Source organism: Wallemia ichthyophaga (assembly GCF_000400465.1).
Source record: "Wallemia ichthyophaga EXF-994 unplaced genomic scaffold scaffold23, whole genome shotgun sequence".
NCBI lineage: Eukaryota > Fungi > Basidiomycota > Wallemiomycetes > Wallemiales > Wallemiaceae > Wallemia > Wallemia ichthyophaga.
The window spans coordinates 33,508-53,484 of NW_008806296.1; the positions used below are offsets into that span (position 1 = coordinate 33,508).

At 44.6% G+C, this 19,977-nt stretch overlaps 9 protein-coding genes and 3 non-coding genes across 12 annotated transcripts; 7 read left to right on the plus strand and 5 right to left on the minus strand.

Moving 5' to 3' along the window:
• Positions 1-104: 104 nt before the first annotated feature.
• J056_002634 (UPF0667 family protein C31G5.18c) lies at positions 105-775 on the plus strand (the record flags this gene model as incomplete). The annotated part of the gene is made up of 2 exons (XM_009271899.1): positions 105-418; positions 466-775. 2 exons carry the CDS (start codon positions 105-107, stop codon positions 773-775), a joined length of 624 nt encoding a protein of 207 aa, XP_009270174.1.
• A 1,842-nt stretch (positions 776-2,617) lies between these two features.
• J056_002635 (uncharacterized protein) lies at positions 2,618-3,672 on the minus strand (the record flags this gene model as incomplete). Its single annotated transcript, XM_009271900.1, has 4 exons — positions 2,618-2,937; positions 2,982-3,108; positions 3,161-3,424; positions 3,481-3,672. The coding sequence occupies 4 exons, from the start codon at positions 3,670-3,672 to the stop codon at positions 2,618-2,620; spliced, it is 903 nt and encodes a 300-aa protein (XP_009270175.1).
• Positions 3,673-4,027: 355 nt separating this feature from the next.
• Positions 4,028-4,133, minus strand: J056_004914. Its single transcript has one exon. It is a non-coding gene; the product is annotated as a tRNA-Ala (tRNA).
• A 2,327-nt stretch (positions 4,134-6,460) lies between these two features.
• On the plus strand, positions 6,461-8,090 carry J056_002636 (uncharacterized protein; the record flags this gene model as incomplete). Its single annotated transcript, XM_009271901.1, has 2 exons — positions 6,461-6,867; positions 7,235-8,090. 2 exons carry the CDS (start codon positions 6,461-6,463, stop codon positions 8,088-8,090), a joined length of 1,263 nt encoding a protein of 420 aa, XP_009270176.1.
• A 116-nt stretch (positions 8,091-8,206) lies between these two features.
• J056_002637 (uncharacterized protein) lies at positions 8,207-9,889 on the minus strand (the record flags this gene model as incomplete). Its single annotated transcript, XM_009271902.1, has 2 exons — positions 8,207-8,484; positions 9,733-9,889. 2 exons carry the CDS (start codon positions 9,887-9,889, stop codon positions 8,207-8,209), a joined length of 435 nt encoding a protein of 144 aa, XP_009270177.1.
• Positions 9,890-11,070: 1,181 nt separating this feature from the next.
• On the plus strand, positions 11,071-11,158 carry J056_004912. The gene has a single exon. It is a non-coding gene; the product is annotated as a tRNA-Leu (tRNA).
• Positions 11,159-12,155: 997 nt separating this feature from the next.
• On the plus strand, positions 12,156-12,261 carry J056_004913. The gene has a single exon. It is a non-coding gene; the product is annotated as a tRNA-Ala (tRNA).
• A 363-nt stretch (positions 12,262-12,624) lies between these two features.
• J056_002638 (Autophagy-related protein 22) lies at positions 12,625-14,501 on the minus strand (the record flags this gene model as incomplete). The annotated part of the gene is made up of 6 exons (XM_009271903.1): positions 12,625-13,211; positions 13,261-14,052; positions 14,103-14,176; positions 14,222-14,343; positions 14,390-14,434; positions 14,481-14,501. 6 exons carry the CDS (start codon positions 14,499-14,501, stop codon positions 12,625-12,627), a joined length of 1,641 nt encoding a protein of 546 aa, XP_009270178.1.
• Positions 14,502-14,598: 97 nt separating this feature from the next.
• On the minus strand, positions 14,599-15,795 carry J056_002639 (Protein sfk1; the record flags this gene model as incomplete). Its single annotated transcript, XM_009271904.1, has 3 exons — positions 14,599-15,442; positions 15,489-15,583; positions 15,640-15,795. 3 exons carry the CDS (start codon positions 15,793-15,795, stop codon positions 14,599-14,601), a joined length of 1,095 nt encoding a protein of 364 aa, XP_009270179.1.
• Positions 15,796-15,993: 198 nt separating this feature from the next.
• J056_002640 (Cytoplasmic tRNA 2-thiolation protein 2) lies at positions 15,994-17,436 on the plus strand (the record flags this gene model as incomplete). Its single annotated transcript, XM_009271905.1, has 3 exons — positions 15,994-16,051; positions 16,104-16,188; positions 16,236-17,436. The coding sequence occupies 3 exons, from the start codon at positions 15,994-15,996 to the stop codon at positions 17,434-17,436; spliced, it is 1,344 nt and encodes a 447-aa protein (XP_009270180.1).
• Positions 17,437-18,373: 937 nt separating this feature from the next.
• J056_002641 (uncharacterized protein) lies at positions 18,374-18,982 on the plus strand (the record flags this gene model as incomplete). The annotated part of the gene is made up of 1 exon (XM_009271906.1): positions 18,374-18,982. One exon carries the CDS (start codon positions 18,374-18,376, stop codon positions 18,980-18,982), a length of 609 nt encoding a protein of 202 aa, XP_009270181.1.
• A 117-nt stretch (positions 18,983-19,099) lies between these two features.
• J056_002642 (uncharacterized protein) lies at positions 19,100-19,874 on the plus strand (the record flags this gene model as incomplete). Its single annotated transcript, XM_009271907.1, has 4 exons — positions 19,100-19,311; positions 19,362-19,395; positions 19,471-19,653; positions 19,701-19,874. 4 exons carry the CDS (start codon positions 19,100-19,102, stop codon positions 19,872-19,874), a joined length of 603 nt encoding a protein of 200 aa, XP_009270182.1.
• Between the last annotated feature and the right edge of the window lie 103 nt (positions 19,875-19,977).

Here is a 19,977-nt window from a genome sequence, read left to right on the forward strand (position 1 = left end):
ATACATCACAAGAATCACATAGATACTTATATTACCCTATTCTGTCGATATTCTGAATTTTGATAGCCCGTACCGGCTGACATCTCCTTCACACTCAGACGATCATGTACAATATCTTCTTTAATAAGAATGAAAACGTTCGCGTTGAAGATGGCTCTTTAAAGCTCACTGATATTATTGGTTCTTCCTCTGAGGACTTCAAGTGCTCCAGCGATATCAATCAATCAGTGGCTAAGTTATGTGGTGAATTCAACTTTATCGACATCAGCGTATCTCCAAGAATGCTCGGTGGTAAAGGTGGTTTTGGTGCTCAATTGCGCTCTGCAGGTGGCAAAATGAGATCAAATCGCAACAACAACACAGACGCTTGCAGAGATCTCTCTGGTCGACGTATATCAACTCTCAAAGAAGCTCAGAAGTGGGTGTGGTCATTATAATAAAGAATGTCAACTTACACGTCTTCAGGGTGGCTGAATACATGGAGTCTTCGGAAGAGCGCGAAAAGAAGCAGAAGCAAGAAGAGAAAGATAAACTTGAAGCAATGGAGAAGAAATACAATCAACAGCCTCAAAAGAGAAGACTCGATGATGATAAGTACTTGGAACAAAACAAGGATATGAACGATAACGTAAGATCATCAGTCGCTAAAGGTTTACTCGCAAAGAGACGCAAGAAGCAGCCTTCCACAGAGAATGCTGAGGCTGGATCATCCAGAAACCCTTTTCCATCTAAATTGGCAGAAGAATCCTCACAATCAGTACCAGCCAGCGCTTGAAGGACATCCACCACACCCAAATGCTCCAAATTTTGTAGATTATGAGAAATGTATGGATAGATTATTAGTACTTGCTTTTATTATGCTCATAATTGTTTCTTCTCAAACGAATTAACTGAAATGCTTAGCTGTCTTCGTATTAGACATAGTTCACACTATCGTGCGAATCGTCAGCGAGGTTATCCAGCATAAACTTGGACTTCTGTTGGATTGCATTGTCATTTGTCTTTGGGACTTGTAGATGTTTGCCAATCTATAACCCAATATTGACTTTTTTTTGCGATTTGAGCTCAGTTGGGTGAGTATATTGTAATTACGGTCTCAATGACTTATTATTGATAAGATTAATAAAATCTGTATTCATGCTATCAGCGTCAAAAGTGCTTGATTGTCTTGCTTGGAACGATGGAGTTATTGCATAAGAAGACTTCAATGATTCCATGTTTTGAACAACTGCTTTCATCTTGGCGTTTTCAAGGCTCCCAATTAAACATCCGCTTTAACTTCCCTTCTCCTCGAATTGGGTTGCTGTGGTGTGTGTAAGAGATTCTCACCATAGAGTCGGTCTTTGGACATGTGGGGGCCTCCGGCGGCTAACCCTAACCTGAGATTGGTAGATGATTATCAGAAAGAATACTGCAAGGTAGAAAAAACACTTTCAAGTCTATTGGAATATCCTGTTGCGAGACTATATCCCTGAAAGGACTTACGTTTTCAATCGTAAGAATAACTTGGGATGCCAAAGTGACGGTAAAGTTGGCTAAAGGGCATTCAATTAGTAATCACATGCAAAATAACCAACGCACTTATAGTGGGCCTAGTTATTGAGTAGCTCAACCAATTAACAGACAAAGCGAAGAGAAACATTGGGTTGTATGTTTCTCTTTTATTCACATTAAAATCAACTTCAAAGGGTATACCAGCCTTCCGGTTTACTACTAGTAGCGTATTTATTAGCAGAATAGCTGAGGCTGTAAAGTACATTCCGTGGTGGTGGCAAACGGACATACCGAAGGTGTTGTTGATACTGCACAAACGAGAGGCAACTTCAAGATGAAATGGGTGGTTAATAGAAGAACGCGATAACAATTTGAACGTACTAATGTAAATAGCGTTGGAAAGAGAATTATTGTTGCGCTGGTTGCAACACTGACTATATAATAAGCCTTGCCGTATAGTATATTGAAGAGACTGAAAATTCCAGTACGCGTAGTAGAGAAAGTGCTAAAGGCTAAGAAAAGTCCAGTTGCTGTTGCTTGTAGAATTGCGTAAGCAATCTCGGCTGGAAGGGATGAAACTGGATGTGATGTGAGTGCAACGATGGTGGATATGGATAGTAGTGAAAAATTTGAAGACATTGCGATACATTTTCTGCAATATATTCTGGTAGCTTTGATATGATGGTCTCGCACTGCGGTGACTGTTACAAGGGAGAAGAGAGATGGCGTTATCAGGAGCAAAGCAGGGATGTAGCCAGTCATCTTTGCAATATAAGTTGATTTTTAGTCCCATATTTTGCACTAATTTTACAAAGATCCAGACTTACCGCATCTAACATGATGAAAGATGATGATAAAGTTGCACAGCACTGTGTTTTAACTTTGTAGAAACGAATTTCATCCAAGAATGCGTTATGGCTAACAAGATTTTACAAAAGGTGATGGTTGAAACTATAAACGCAATTGGGCGCTTTGTCAATGAGTAAGTAAAATTTGCAGCACGTCTTGGATAAGAGAGAATTAAATACGTGGCTCAATTCCGACGGATTGATCGAAATGTTAAATGCTAAATGTCGATTAGGTTGTTAGACTGCTTTGCGTTCATACTGATGCTCTTGTTGAGTTAGAAATCTTCTTTAGAATCTGCTTGAGTAACCCAAACAGCTAAAGGTATATTGTTACCTTTAATGTTCCTAGGCGCTTTGATTGAATATTTACGATCGTTTTTGATAGTTCCTGTCTGTACTTTGGAGCTATCTTTGCGCATACTGACGCTCGTCGTGAAATCGTACTCAAACGGGTCCATGTTGCTGCTTGTAGGTGTACTTATATCATAAACACTCTTGCAGCCATCTGATTTGTATATATGTTGCGATGAATTCGCTGATTTTGCACGTGCCAGCGTTTGGGAACTATTTACGTTCCAGGGGAGGAAGACAGTGTCTTAGAAGTGTCAGAGTGGAAAAACCACCTCTTATACTACCAACCTTTGCTGCTTCTCCCTTTCATAGCCTCCTCTATGTCTGAAGCTTCGGTCGTTTGGTTTTGGACCTGTGACACTTCCCATTCCAAAGACATTGAGGCTTTGGTGAAGAGTATGAGAATGTATATGAGCTGATAAGCTGTCAGGCTAATTGTATAATTACACAGCTAAGACCCAACACACCGCCTCAATACCCTGTATTATCATGCAGGTCTGATCGTTGAAGACGTTCTTTGCAATGCGGAGGCAACCATTGACCGCAGGCACTATAGAAGCAATAAAAATTAGCGCAACTTCGACACGACGATAGTAGACGTGGAATTTAACCATCAGGCCGACTCCAATCAAAGCATATAGTGCTAGGTTGATCAGGGTGACACCGATAACTCTGTCCAGTGAGCGTAGTGGATTTTCAAATCTTAAACATATTCTAAAAATCAATTCCATCTAAAGTGGAAACGGCTTTGTTAAATGATGGGCGCTAAAAGTGAGACCATCCTTACTATCAGATATGTGACTACGACAGAGGCCATGAACCCCACATATATCGCCGTAAGTGTTCGCGCTGTACACTTACCGCTCGTAACTTTGCTGAGTGCAAAGAACCAAGCAGGGGAGGTGAGCATGAGGAGTGTTCCAATATAAAGTGCTCTTGCAAGAGACACTATGCTGCTTAATATCACACCAGCTGGCATTTTAGTTCTTGTGGAGTAACTGGTAATACAAGAGACGCGTGGAGTGAATGACAGGATCACACCGGGAGTAAAATTGTTAAAGGAAGCAAATTATTTGCGTAAACTGAGATGCGCGAGCTCATCAAGCAGCTTGTAAATACAGAATTATTCAATGTGGCTATTCATTTTAATCCTATTGCGCTGCGACGACACTTATTTATTCATATCCTCACCCTCGAAATCACGGTAGCAGGCCATATGAATGAGCAAACCACGAGCTGATGTGGCTTGTGAGAAAGTAGGTTTAAGCTTGGTGCGTATACAGGGTTGACTATGTTTTCTGTTGATTTTTTAATTAGTAAAAAAAGGCAAAAATTGGAGCAGCCCGGAATTGAACCGGGATCGGAAAGAAACAGATAGTTGCTTTTCCTGAAAGACAGGATTATGCAAGCCTTCAGTGATAACCATTACACTACTGCCCCGCTGTTAAACACCTAATCAATCACTATTTTATTCAATGGATTTTAAAGTCACTTCTTTTAGATTGTTTTTGAGAAAAGCCTCAATAAATGTAATAAAGGAAGACTCAAGAAGCATTTTTACATTTTCACCTACCTTTTATCTTCGATATAACGGCTAAGCGATTGTGAGAAAGGTTTTGCATTCTGGTGCAAGATTTTTTCTAGTTCCAATCTCAATTACTAAAACAAAATAGACCTTGTTATCATCAAAAGACGATATCTTGTACATATTACGAAATTCACAGAGCAAAGGCCAAGAAATGCATATACAGTCTAGAAACTGAATTTCTCAGTTTTTAATATAGCTGATGCCTTTTCAGGCTCAAAATAAGGACCGCTAATATTTAAAACCTCCTACACTATTCGATCAAGTTCAATGAATAACTTCAAGGTAGAGATGTCGAGACAATGATGCTTTATAGATATATTCATAACCAAAAAAATTGATTATGGCTTAGAAAATTAACCTTTGTTAGAATTTCAAGTAAGTCAGGCAAAGTTTGACTTTCATTGCTTGAAGAGTTGTCGTTCTTAAAATTTTCAAGCTATTAAAAATTTTAAGATCTGATCAGATACTGGGAATTACTAGTTAAAGAGCAAAACTTGCACTGATCTATCCCCAGAGTGACAAAGTTTAACAAGATCAACATATTGTTCAACATTAGAAAGTGGCGACTTCCACAAATAAATGCATTTTAGCTCATCATCTACTTTAATTCACCTTCAAGAAGCAGTAAATCAAATGTATAATTAAAGCAATACAAGGTTTAACTAGGCCCATCTACATACACTTCTTATGTTACTATTCTGCAATCCTGTGACTCCGCTTTGAAAGTGTAGCGTTTCTCGAATGTAGTCTTAAAGGCTTTGGATTGGGTGTGGTGCGGGCTCTAAGATTTGATCATTTTTGTGAGTGGACCATGGTCATGTCTTGGAATGGCTTGTTGAGTTTTTTTAATCAATTTTGAGAAGGGATCCGCTTCGACGATTTTGTGGAGGCTTGAGCTGCCTAATTAACAGTCGATTTCATATGGTTCTGTGGTTTGTTCTTTGGGTACTGGGAGGAGTATCCTGCTGTTGCGACACTGCCATCAGCTACGGATCCGACCATATAATAAAACCTTATGCTTTAGGTGTGTTCATGTTCTGTTGCTGTTGTTTTCTTCTATAGGTTTTTCTTTTGTTTTGTGTTTTGTCTGCTCATGGTGAGTCTGATATTTGTTTGTGGTACATGTTGTCGTGGGTATGGTAAGTGGTCAATCTGTTCTATATTGGATATGTCTACTATTTGGAGTGAGCGCTGGATAGGCTACGATATATCTGTAAGTGAAGATGAAGCAGGGGCTAAATGTACATTGGCTATCATATAGTAAACTGCCCATAATCGAAGTCGAGGTTGCAAAAGGGCAAAAAAGCTATACGAGTCAGGCGCTCTAACCCCTGAGCTAAAAGCGCGATGTGCGCCTTCGCGGATTTGAACCGCGGACCTCCTGATATCGGAAGCTCATTGTTGCCGCCGAGACAGATTCTTTTGGACTCTAACCAAATTTACGATAATTATTATTGTTATAATCAAGAGAAAATTGAGTCGACGCGGCGTCTATGGTGAGCTTTTTCAGCGTTATTGAGAACCACCAACAATTTAAAAATTACGACGCTAGTCAAGAAACGCTTCTAGTAAATTCAGCACCCCTTTTGACTCCTCATACTTTAAGAAGTATTGATGGACGCACTTTATAACATGTATCGTCTTAACAATATAATCAGATTCCATCATCATCATTACAAGAAGTATAGATAGGCGAATATTATAAACATTGTAACGATTTTGACTATATTATGATTTCTATCTATCTATTGGTTATGTTTATTCTTTGGATAACTGGTGGATAGTGAATTGAGTTTGGCATATATGTCTGCGAAAGGGGTTCTGAAGCCACGTGGAAATTTCCTAAGGGCTGTAAAATGCATTTTGCTGAGTTATTTGATTGATTCAGATTTTAGGAGGTTGTTATTTTACGAGTAGCAATACCCCGCTGACCACTACCACCAACCACAACTACTCTCGATGAAATCACTGTGGCAACTTGGTCGAGGCGCTTCACCCAGACACCCAATTCAACTTTCACTGGATACCTGGCCACAAGGGAATTGAAGGCAACGAGAGAGCAGACCGCGCCGCGAACAAAGGCAGAGCAAACCACGGAAACGGTTTTGTTCTGGATATAGAACTCCGAACCTCCTGCTCTGTTACCCGGCGAAACCTCCACGAAACCCTCACTGCACCCATGCGCGTGGAGGGCAACACTCTCACGGGTCTCACCTCAAGAACAGCAAGAACCGCCAAAGGCAATCTCAGCTCCATCAAGACCGCCAAGCTGTTGGAAAGTGTGCCCCGGGCCACTCGCTGTCTAGCAACACAGCTCCGCTCTGGACACTTCCCTACCACTAAGTCCTATCGCTATCGCTTTAAGCTCACTGATTCTGCCAAGTGCAGCACCTGTCGATTAGACGACACTATCCCACACCGTATCTTCATCTGCTCAAGACACATCATGGCGAGAATAGCTTTGAGAAGGAAGATTCTCGCTCTCGGTATTAGGTTCGAATTGGGACCTATGCTGAGAAACGCCAAATCTCTCCAAGCGCTATACGAATTCTTCAAGCCACAAATCTCCCATTCTCACCGACTTCTGTAGAGCACACAAACTGCAGAGGGTTTTACGCGGAGTGGTACTTTCGGGTGCCATTCAGGCTTTTCCCCCTTCAGGCCCACCCACCCTCTCATTTTTATTGATTTCGGTACACTAGTTCGACACACCACAACAGCCTAACCAAAACTCGCACAATTCCGGGTTCTCGGTACAGCCATCGGTCGGATCGAGTAAATCTAAACCTTTACGCTCAGCACAGAAACGCTATACTCTCAAATCAACGTCACACAAGTCCAAATAGCAACATAAGAAGTATAGATAGGCGCAGTTTTACTATGTATCGCTTTAACTATATATTATATTTCATCATCATCATCAGCAACTTGGTCGGCAGCTTAAACTGGCCAGGCCGGTAAGGTCACTTAAAGGCCTTGTAAATCCATTCAAAGCAGCAGCAGCAGTGCGCACTCAGGCGTTACCAAGAGCAGCTCACTCATCTACCAGATTGTCATCACGCACCATCCACAGAAACTCCTTCCACACACTGGGCCACTTATGCGTAACCAGATCAGCCACCAGACCAGCATTTGGCAACTTCGCCAGCCGTACTCCTCAAGCAGGTCTAGGATGTGCAAGAACATACGCTACAGGCAGGGGAGCAGTAGATGCAATCCAGAATATCAACGTGTTTGCCAGATGTACTCTCAACCTGCTCGGCGAGGACCATCTGGACAGTCTGCAAGCATCACAATTACGCCGTGAGCGGGAGGATGATCACCTCACGAACATGAAGAGCTACTTCGATGTCCCCGCCTGCAAGACTGTCCTCGTAGCTCCTCTTTCATCATCGCTCTCGCACCTCCTCACCGAGACGAAGCCTTTGCATACCGACAGCGCAAGCGCTAATGGGGTGTTGTTCGATGACACTTTCGTCAGAGACCTCGTCAGCCTGAGGGTGTCGTCCAACGTACACGCGAAGCGGCTCGATGCACTGTGTGCGAGTGTGCAGTCCGTCGCCGATACACTCGAGGTCACCAGCTCGGCCAGCGGCCTCCTCATCGTGAAGGCAACGTTCGATGGCACGGCTAAGGAGATCGGGAAGCTCATTCATGATAAATTGGACAGACTGGTTCTTGACGACATCGCCAACGCCCATCGATTTTCGGGCTGGTACAGGCTCTATCAGCTCGACGGAGATACTGTCCTCCATGACATGGTATCCAAGTCTTTCTACCTCCCAGACCCCGACCAGACCTTGAATTAGTCTGCGTGGTTGTGGTTGCACGTATTGCGCGTTTCGCCCTCCTGTTACGACATTTTGTACTTTTCATGTATAATACTCCCAACTCTATATGATTGGCAACATATGCTCAATTTCCCTCATCCCTCAACTGGATTGTCTGCTTTCTTTGACGATGCCTTCCCGCTCACTGAATCAACTTCTCCACTTGTCTTTGTTGCGTTCTCTGTCTTCTCTGCATTCTCATCTCTCCCTCTTTCGTCTACTGGCTGATCACCCTCCTCAATTGCTGTTATCCCTAGCTTTTCCTCGCTGAGCGAGTCCATTACCTCAATGCAACCGCGTGACGCAACGAACACAATCGTAGTAAAGAAGACGATCCAATCATCAAATTTGGAAACATCCCATATAATTTTCCCTGCATTAAATTAAATAAGTTTCATGAAGAAGCAAAGCATTGTGTTACTGAAAACAGCCGCGGATGATAACAGCAAAATTATCAACGAGACATAACTGAAGGGTTTCTTGTGTAAGTCAATTATTGTTTGCGCTTGGTAAGCAAACAGCCTTTCTAGGATAAAGACAACCAGGAAAACAATCACAGGGACCAGGCAAGGTATTGCAAGGCTTGGTACAATACTACAGTCTCTCACGCCAGCTGTGAGGAGCAATGTGAATGATAGCAGTAGAGCAGCGAAGACGTTTACTAAACACTTTTCTCTGGGACTCAGTTGTTCAGCTCTTGCGGGTGTACCAGGTATATCATTGGGAAGGATCGACTTATCCACACATTCTAATAATATAAGAAAGACCAGACCCGCTAAACCACCACCCAATACAGTTCCAATCGTGTACGCAGGACTAATATCAGTTGTTGGCATTGATTTTGACGATATAACTTGTTCGAAGAAGAATATAACGAATTTCGCTACATTTGCATTAAGCAAACCATAGTTCACGAATCGCATCGGTTTTTCTCAAAAACTGCGACTGTGTCCATGGTATAAGTCAGGACTGCCGAGTTCAGGAACGCGGCTTGAGCGAGCGTCAAGTATAATAAAATTAAGCGTAAGCGTTTCCGTTCGGAAGCATTATTATAGCAGTATTTCCAGATATTGTGATACTTATTACTTCCCTTTTCTGCCAAGTGCTTTTGGGCTTGAGCAGTGCACTAGCTGGCGGTGACAGGGTGTGTAGAGGTAATAATTCTATTGCTTATTTTGTGCTGTGTGCTGTGTGCTGTTTACGTATCTCGGAGTGGGGGTGGGGTGCGCTGGCTGAATGTAGAATGCTCCGAATTGACAGGCCTAATAATCGCGTAGGCTGCTAAACTCATCACAAGTACCCTAATACCACTGGTTAAAGCTTTTTTGCACAGAGATATTGTTGGCGATAACGTTGTTCTTCTTGCGAAGGCCCAGCCCACCATGTTGCTCACTTTGCTAATCAGATACCTCAACCATGTAGACCGCTGTGTCCTCGATTGGTGGCTTGTATTTGACAGCACTCACGATAGGTATTAAAGCAAGAATGGGCTTTGCAAGGATAAGGAGGATGTGGTGATCAAATACCTTGACTGTATTTCCTCATTACCAAGCTCAACGACAGACACGCTGGTGTTTCCCTCCACAAATTCCTATTCCAACTATGTACTCTGCGCACACACGCGCCAATGGTCTGACACCCTTAATTCCTGTGGATGACTTGGTGTGTAGGGGCGCGATGGCCTTGTTACTGGTGCTGTACCGCACGTGGTATTTTGATTGCTGAACTGTCGCCGTTACTCCTGTGTCCGCTTCCGTATGCTCAGTCATCATGAGCATTTCCTGATGCTGCTGCAAATTGGGTGCTCCGGCCGAACGCTATTCACGGCGAACTTGCAGGGTGACATACAAATACTGACGAACTTTTGGTAACATGTAGAAATAATAATGTATAGTCAAAAGCGTTACAACGATTAATAATTTTCGCCTATCTATACTTCTTGTGCATTGAAAGCTGACGATTGTAGTGACTCAAAGGGATGCGGTTCTTGGCACGTGTGCCGTAAATTGGGAGGTAACTACGTGGAGCTACCGGAGCCACGCGGGTGGGTGCTGAGCTGGCTTTTGAAGAACTCGTAGAGAGCTTTAAGAGCTTTTTCATTTGAAAGCATATTTTCATCTCGAACCTTAACCCCATTCATATATCCTCCTCCTCAACGATAATCTTGCTTGATCGAAATTCCTACATCTGAAAATTCTGTGTGTGGTACTGTCTACTTCATTTCACTTGCTGCAAAGTGGTGAGTCGGACAGTTTGAATCGGAATCGGTAAGACTTGGCAGTAGGGAAGTGGCCTGAGCGGATTTGTGTGGAAGTCATCCTACCCATTGCTCTCTCTGCATCTTTCGACTTTGGTTCTGGTAAACTACGTACATCTTTAGGAATATTTGTCGATGCTGAGGGAGAGGCTCCATGACACCATAATTGAAGAAAGCTAATTTATTCACCGTACCGGCCTCGAACGCAATTTCCCGCGCACAGCGTGCTCTCCGCTCCCTTTGTGGCGCAGCGGGAGCCAACCCCGCCCAAAAGCCGCTCGCTTACACAAAGAAACCCAACCGCAGGTGCGGAAGTAGACCTTCTGCACACGCGCTTGCCGCTGCGCCGCAAAATAACCGCTTGGAAGAATCTCTTCTTTGTCAGTATCATACTAATAGCCGGGACCTCCTTAGCAAGCGGTATAAGGATGTGCCCCTACCTTCCTAGGTAATACAGCGGGCAAGATGCAGGAACAGGTAACATGACATCATGGTCGCTATGGGAACAATGAACAATGAAGATTATGCATGATTATGCACGAGAACAATGAAGATAACGAAAAAATGGAAATAACCCTAGAATTCTAAACTATGTAAACAACTACCTTTCTTTTGATACATCTAAGACTTAATTCTTTTATTAATCTCAGCGCCTTGCTCTTTGTGTGCACTTTGACCTCACAAAGATCAAGACGTTTACACGGCAGGATGGCCGAGTGGTCTAAGGCGCACGGTTAAGGCGAAAGCATCCGTGTTCGAAAGAGCGAGGGTTCGAATCCCTCTCCTGTCAAAGTTTTGCTTTTTTTGATACCAGCTCCAACTGTGACTTGAAGCGGCCGTCTAATGTTGGATTGCTCAAAGAAGGCAGCTCCTTTTTTTCACAGCAGCTTCAGCATTCATGAGTGTTCGAAGATGCTGATTCTATGTTGCTCCGGTTGCAGTCAAGTATTACACACTAAGACGTATAAAGATACTTCTGTAACTTTCAGGCTCTCACTAGTTCATTTTTGTTTAATATGGCTCCCGTAATTACCACAACTCTGCACTAAACACATCTCGCAGATGCGCCCATTTGACTGTTATATGCATAAAAGTACAAATGTGATATCAAATGAGTGCAGTGGTCGATCGATTCGACAGAACGCCCGCGCAAGATAGCACAAAAGCTTGGATCATTGAGAGGGGCCTGCAGCCTGGAGCGTGACGTTATTTTAACCCACCCAAACAAAGAGACCGTCGATTTCGAGACCCTCGCAACAGACTAGTTTTTTCTCGTCGATCTAGTGTGTTGTCAGCATTGCAGGTTGCGCGAAAAAAAAGGAAACCGTAAATGGCATACCCGACAAGTGCGGAACAAGGTCATATTTTAGCCTTAAAACGTAGAGACAAAGATCTGTTAACTCTTTTTATCTCAGTCAGATATAAATCATGATACATAGTCAAAAGCGTTACAATCTCAGTCAGGCGCTCGAAAAGAATGTGAACAAGCAACGTGCCTCGATTCCGTCAAAAATGTTAATTTCCCCATCACAAATTATGTTACGAAAATATACATATAAAAAAGCATTTCACACCAATTTATTAATCTAAAAAATCTTCACCGCTTTTGAACTCAATTAACTCCTCAGGAAGAAAATATTTTATTGCATTGGTATCATGAAGCTAAAAGCACCCAAATCCAAGAAAAACTTGGAAAATTTACTTAAACGCCAAAACGCGAAAATAACAGAATTGATGACGTAAAAGATATTTGATATTGTATTTGTTTTCAAGCCTGGGATGTCAAAGGGGCAGTAGTGTAATGGTTATCACTGAAGGCTTGCATAGTCCTGTCTTTCAGGCAAAGCAACTATCTGTTTCTTTCCGATCCCGGTTCAATTCCGGGCTGCTCCAATTTTTGCCATTTGTTTGTCTGGATCATTCTAGTCAGCGACAAAACAGCGACAAAACGTATGTGACAAAATTTAGACTTTCTTATAATTTGAGACTAATGCGGTGACTGATGGTAGGATTTGTGTTACTTGTCGGCGTTTTCCCCGTCGTGGCTCGAAGATTCAGCAACGCTGAGCAACACCTCCTTTTATGGTGACGAATGATATAGATAAATGAGATGGAGTTGTCCCGCATACATCAAAAGGACCATTCTATTGTAACTGAAATATACAATGACACATACACGATATGATGTGAAACAAAGTAAATACGGCAAATGACAAAACAAAAAGCAAATGAAAAAAGAGGAAATAGAAATAACAATCACGACCTAGCTTGAGAGTAAATTCTTGCATCAACAGCGCCCTGATTAGGACGAATTTTATGCACGAGAACGGGAAGGGGCAGAATGAAGAGGGCGGCGATAGCGAAAAAGCCTGAACGGATATTACTAGATTTGTCAGCAAGCAGACCAACCAACAAGCTACCAACGAATGAGGTGCTTTTTGAGGAGATGGCGTAGATGCTAAACCAGTGAGCTTCGCGACCAGGTGGAATAAGGGCGCTGAATACGGTACGGGCGTATGACTGAAATGCGCCGTATATGGCACCGAAATATACTGCAAAGACGAACATCTCAGCTTGAGTGGTAAACCCGCCGAACGGAGCTTGTTGAACGAGTGGAAGAAACCCAAGGAGACCGTAGAGAGGGACCAAGAGACCAGCTAAGACGAGCGCTACAAGTGAGCGGTGGTTCGACCATCCCAGTCGCTTCTGCAGATAGGGTGACGACATCGACCCCAGCGCACCAGCTAGTGGTGACAACACCGTTATAGCGAGCAGCTGCTGGCTCTGCATGTGCAGCTGTGTCTTCGCAAATAAAATGGCTGTTGATGTAATAGTAGCAAATCCTGCAAAGTGTCAGATCTCGGCCGAAACCCGCAAATGAAAGTCTCTCACCATCCGATAGAGATGCCCAGGCGAGAAGGAACCAGTACGTCGATTGAAGTTGTTTAATCTCTGCTACTTGAAATGTCTGGTAGAGTCTCTTCCATGCAGCCTTAATAGCTTCTTTGTACGTGAGTGTGTTCTCACCTAGCCTTCCCTCCGTAGCTGGAGTGTCCTTCCTAATGAGTGTAATGGCAGGTACAGACAGGGAGGCCCATAGCACACCAGTGAGACTAACACACGCGCGTATCGCGACGACTGGGCTCCGTTCACTAAACAGCTTCCTTGCTCCAATTACTAAGACGGGCGGCGGGACAGGGTTGTTGGGCGGATGAGGTGTTTTGGAGAGTATGTTGAGGGGTATGAGTAACACTATGAGTAGTGCGATACCAGATGCATATCCTATTGCTTGACCATAAGCTGATAATTTGGCAGTGTGCGTCTGTACGCTGTGATTGTCGACCGATCCACCCTCACTTTCGACGTCAGCGTCGCCAGATGAGGACGAGCACTCTGAGTGGGAGAAAGAGGCATTATCGTCGACATCTTCCCCCTCTTCAGGCTCGTGCGTGATTATCGGAGTGTAGTTGTTATCTAGGCCGTATTTGACCCGCTTAGCTGACCTTTTGGCGAGAAAAGGGAGATACGAGTTCAAGCAGACGCCGCCTACGCCGTAAGACGTCTGGGTGAGAACTGCCACGATGGATGCTAATGGCCAGAAGAGCCCTGTGAGGGGATAGAAGGACATACAGGCGATTGAGCCTATGACGGCGGATGCTGTGAGGAGGTGTAGTCTGTGTGATACTGATTGCGCGCTCGTTAATGAGAATACTGAGGATGAGTCGAGCTATTACCATTGTCTGCAGCTGTACCCAGTGAAATCACAGCCAAGGCCTGAATGACGACGCTTATGCTGCCTACGTACAAGCTTGTGACGCGTCAAGATGGTTTAGCGTTTACAAAGCCTGCCCACCTGTAAGATGCGCTTTCAACTCTCCATCCGAGGAATGAAATGCGACCATCGTGACCAGCGTTTTCAGTAGCCAGTTGCTCGAGTGCGAGTGGAATAAAGAAAGCCCCCGAAGCAACAATATACTGATAAACTCAATGAGCCGATCAAACGTCATATCCCACAACTCACTGGCTCGAAAGCAGCTTGAGCGACGAACCAGCCAGTCTTGAGAGTCTGACTGGCATTAAGCGGGTAATTCTGGGCATATAAATTCACGCACATCTCTCAATTTAAACTTCATGTTGACTGTAGGGAACGAGAGAATGCATTAAATATAAAAATTAAACAAAATTGAACGCGCTAATGTTAAAGAGTGGATGTCTATAATAGTAATAAACTCAAGAAGCTTGGCCATACGCCGCATATGGCTGCGCCGGCTGTTCATTCACTGTAGCTGGAGATGTTTGTCTCATTTGATAACTGTCGCCGTAACCAGTGGCGTATCCAGCTCCTGCATGCTCAAGGTCTGCTCTATGTGAATGCTGAGGATATGTACCGCCGTAACCGGGAGCGTAGCCGGTGGCGTATCCAGTACCATCATTATGGAAATCTGTAGTTCTTTCAGAGTACATGTTGTCGACAGTAGGCTCGTTTGCTTCTTGTGGATTTGGAATGAGGTGAGATTCGGCTTTGCTAAGATGGTCAGCCTCCCATGCAGCAGCCTTGCGCAAGAAACGCGGAGAAGTCTTTGCAGCTGGCCAGAGGTCGAGACCGAGGGTTATAAAGTAGAAGACAACCCAGAACGCGGTAATCCATTCGAAGGAGGCAGCAGCTGAGGTGATATCGTAACAGTTTCTGCCGGGGTTTTGGGGGGAGTAGATATCGCCACTACAAGTGCCTTGTAAAGCACCAAATGTGATAGCACAAGCGACAGCAAGCCCGACGACGAGAAGTTTCATAATGCCGTTTCTTCTTAAGTGAGCTCTGTCGGGATGATCGAACGCCAGGCACGAGACTTCGCAGGTTTGAGAGATAGCAGAAATGGCGATACCAACGACAAAAACAACGGTCATTGACCAGTGCACGGTGGGGTGGTTGACATCGTCCATAATACCGAGGGTGATAAGCCCTGCAGAACCGATGATACCAAAAATGATGGTAATCCACCCAAAAGCGACTTCTCTTTTTCTAAGAGCTTCAGGGATACGTTCGAAAGATCTAAGCCACCGTTGCGCAATGATACTGGGGTTTGTCAGAGGGGGACAGAGAGGAATCCAGTGACACAAACCCGATGAGGTAGAAAGCAACGGTAACACAGTTCATCGCTATAAAGAAGGGCTTCCATGTTGCACCAAGATCACTAATATAAACTACGAGACCACGCTGACGGATTGAGCTTCGTAAGATTACTAACCCAGGGGTATTGATAGGTAACTCACTCCGCTAATGATTCGATAGTAGTCGTTCGTGGCCCATAGAGCTAGTAAACCGACAAGATCTGCAGTCCAAACAGCGGCTGCTATCAAAGGCGCGTAAACGATCCAACCATATTTGAGGTGCGTTGGTTTTGGTGCCCGGGTTGTATCCTCTGGCATATTAGGGTGGATTGTATAACAAAATCAGCTGCTGCTACGGCGCTGAAGATGAAAGTGAAAGAGTTGGTTCAAGGAGCGACTAAGCGTGCAAATAAAAATGTAAATATTACGAATTATATGCGCCATTCATTTATACATTTGAGTATCCCCTGCGCTGCTCTTGCCTCTCGACATTCCACTGCGTACAGTTATTTTCGGATGAGTTGCAGCAATCCGCAATCTGAAGTAAAGGATCCGGGCGCTGATATTCCAGAGCGTGAGCTTGAGTCATTTATACCCACCAGCCATGCTCAACAACCTAATCCCAGGTCGTACGAAACCAAAGAACAATCAATGTATCAAGTGCAAGACTGCAGCGCCTGTTATTCAAATTAGACACGCGTTGTACTGCAGGTTGGTCTGATCCACGCATAACCACCCACCACTCAATTCCCCACCAGAGAATGCTTCGTTTACGCCACTTCCGGCAAATTCCTCAAATGGTTCCTCTCAAACTTCAAACCCAACGACGTTCATCCTGTCTTCTACGTAGCTGTCTCTGGTGGTCCCTCCTCTCGTTATCTTCTCCAGCTTCTCCACACTCAAATGTCTCCGAGGAAAGGCAAAGGTAGTTTCATTAGGCCTGGCTCAGCTGAGAAGCTTGTCGTTATCTACGTCGATCAATCGAAAGTCGTCCCTGGTGCTGAAAATCTTCGCAATCACATAGAAGACATGGTCAAAGATTTTCCTTCAGTTGAGATTATTGAGGCTGATGTCTCTGAATCATGGAAGGGCAGTCAAGCGTCGATATCTGCCTATTTATCCGGTCAGCCAGGCCAGCCACCCAGTGCAACAGCGTCTGAGCCCACTGCGGATTTATTCGACAGCACGCTATCAACATCATCACAAGAATCGCATCTGGCTCTACTCACCCATCACATTATCCTACGTGAAGCGCGAAAGCATGCCGACAGCCTACTCGGTAAAGATAGCACAGCGCCTCTCTTCTTGGGAACGAGCGCAACACGCGTAACGATCAAGCTTCTCTCCTCCATGTCCAGAGGCAGAGGCTGGTCTGTGGGATCTGGCGAAGTGCAACCTGAATCAACTCAGTATGGTCTCAATGTATACCAGCCGCTTCTCAACACCTCCTCAAAGGAAATAGCCTACTACAACCGGTTCGCTATTCCAGCACACTCGCAAGCAGTGGTGAACAGATCTTTTACCACTTTCTCTCCACCTAAATCTTCCATTGATAGACTAACCGAGGAGCTCGTCGTGTCGCTCGAACGCGGTTTTCCTTCGACAGTGTCGACAGTGGCGCGCACAGGCAACAAGATATCTTTCGCCGGTGAAACTAAGGAGGGTGAGAGGCTGTGTACTCTGTGTGGTTGGCCGGCCAGAGCTAAAGCGAATGAATGGAAAAATGGCATTGCAATAACTAAACTAGCGGGCGAAGAGGATGAGAGTAATCCCCTAGCTGATATGCTCTGCTATGGCTGCTACACTAATCTCACTGATTCGCGCGCCCGTTCTCATGTCAATTACGCTCTGCCAGGATGGACAGATGAGTATGCCGAGAAACAGAAAGTGACGGAATCAGAGATGCGCAAGGAGATTGAGGATTGTCTGATAGACGACAATGACAATGACAATGAGTAGTTTTGTACAATTATATTTTATTTATTTCGCCATCTCAAACAGTAAAGCACACGCGATGGACGATTTGCTCAAGAATCTGAGATATAAACTTTTGAGTCGAATTGGGGATTGGATTGGATTCAAGTGAAGCAAGCTGTATCAGCTGAAGTTTTGCGAGTGTGAGATTATGTCTTGTACAGTAGTCCACACTCCCATCACAATCAAAATTAAGACATATTCCATTTCCACGTCGTTTCTATCAAGTACAGCTTGTTTCCACAATTGACCGTTGTACAAGAACAATTGCTCGATGATATAATTCAAATCGAGGGTTGTTCGCTGTGTCGGGTTATGTCAAAATTCCCTGCAGCTTTCTTTGAAGGGTGACATCTTCTCGCAGATGAATCTCACATAACACGTCTCAGATTTACACACGCTCCATCATCTCTTCAAACCATCCGTGTCAGACAGGGACTTGGAACGGGGTACTTAGAGTGCTGAGCACTGAGAATGCTCAAATAGCTTTTCTTTTTTTAAATATTTTTGCTGAACTTTTCCTCTGTACATCAATGTTTCATTAAGCGGCATCCGTTTGATGTTTCAAAGCGAATGGGTCAACTCGCGGAGAAATACTGAAACGGTTTCTCGGACGTCAGGTGCGTATGTTCCATCGAATGCGCTCCTTAATGTATGCAATCCACCTTTCCGATCCCAGCTATTGAACTATTCTTGTCCTCTGGAATGGAGCAGTGAGCTTGGACCATAGAGCAAAGTGCCTTGCGATAGTTTCAATGCGATATAAATACGTAATTTCACATAATTAGACATATTCCAGCACCTGCCAAATTAGCGGACGCTGTCCAGACGGTCAGTCCGCCCCTATAATGTGTACCTGATAAGAAAGTGAGGAGGCACATATATTTTTTTTTACTGCTGTCAATCAACTGCTAACTGAACAATGAAACTCACTGCACTGCTATCAATCGCTGCGATCGGCGCAACAGCCTCAGCACACCTCCTGCACAGACAGGACAGCCTTGGGGAGTCGTCCGAGCAGTGCCTCCAGAATGAGTGCAGCAGCTTGTACAGCGCAGTACGGAATGACTGCTACAGCGACTCAGACAGTATCGATAACATGAGCAACAAGCAGAAACACCAGCTGTACGGCTGTTTCTGCGATGCTTTCAGAAGCGCGTCGGACGATTGCAAGACGTGTGCATCGAACGCTGGGCTGGATTTCAGCAGCTTGACTAACGAGTACTGCTCGGAGGCTAGCGATAACTCTAGCCCAATTACTTCCGTTGCTTCCATCTCAAAAACCAGCTCAAAACAATTGCATAGCTACACAAGCACACACGGAGACTCTTCAAGCTCTTCTCCTACTTCTACTCCTACTTCTACTCCTACTTCTACTCCTACTTCTACTCCTACTCCTTCTCCTCCGCCATCGGACGGCAACGAAAACGACGACTCTGAACAAGACGGCGATTCCGGTTCTCTAACTGCGATCCCATCAATTACTTTCATGGCTTCTGCGCTGGTATTGGCGAGTGCACTAGCACTCTAAGCCAGCGCCTAAAATTAAGCATACCACTGGACGGTGTGCTATTTCTAATTTGCCCATTCAATGTGCTCCAATCCTCTTTGATATAATTGTTGCAACAAAATACATACTCTTTCACTCATGTCCATCACATATGAATGCGTCCTTCTCGGCACATTCGACAGCAGTCTACTGGACAAAGTGCGCGACAAGCTGCGGGTGATATGCGACGCGAATGGTGATCTGCACTGCCACGAGAAAGTAATGAGTGTGCAAGCTGGGCCCAACACGACGAATGGACGGATGGTGATGCGGCGGGAGGGTATTGACGAGACGGATGAGTCTGCCAAGTGGTGCGTGTGTGTAAAGTGGCGCAGGGTTTGCAATTCTTACAAGCCACCAGGACTGCTGTGCGTATTTTCAGAGCTGAACCAGCGGTGAGTTTGGCCTTTCGAGCTGAGCTGATCACATAGCACAGCCATAGCCGCACTTTCCCAACTAACGCACAAAAGTCTCGCTACAACCCACAGCTTCTCATCCGCTCCACTATCAACTTGCCCCTCGATACCAATCACAATGCTGTCGAGTTTGTGCAGGCTCTCGGATACAACCCGAATCACGAATTCAGCAAGCGCGGCGATACGTATATGTGCAACGGCGTCATAGTCGGCGTCTACCAACTCCATAATGTCGGTGTCGGTGTCTGTCTATGAGTTACGCACACTAACTAAACCTCCCCTAGGTAAATGGAGAGCGCGTACATGAAGATAATGTGTGGATGGTCGAAGTGCGCAGCTTGCCAGTCGTGCCTGACCAGAGTGCAGTCGCCGATCCGCTCAATGTAGCCATGCACAATTGTCTCAAACTGAAAGCCACACTGAAACCATTAGTCTTGTTAAAACGGGTAGAGCACTAATCGCACTCATGACACTAACCGATCTAACCGCACTTAACAATCTATGTAAAAGTAACTAATTTATCACCGTTATTTCTATAAATAAACTTAAGTCTGGGTATAC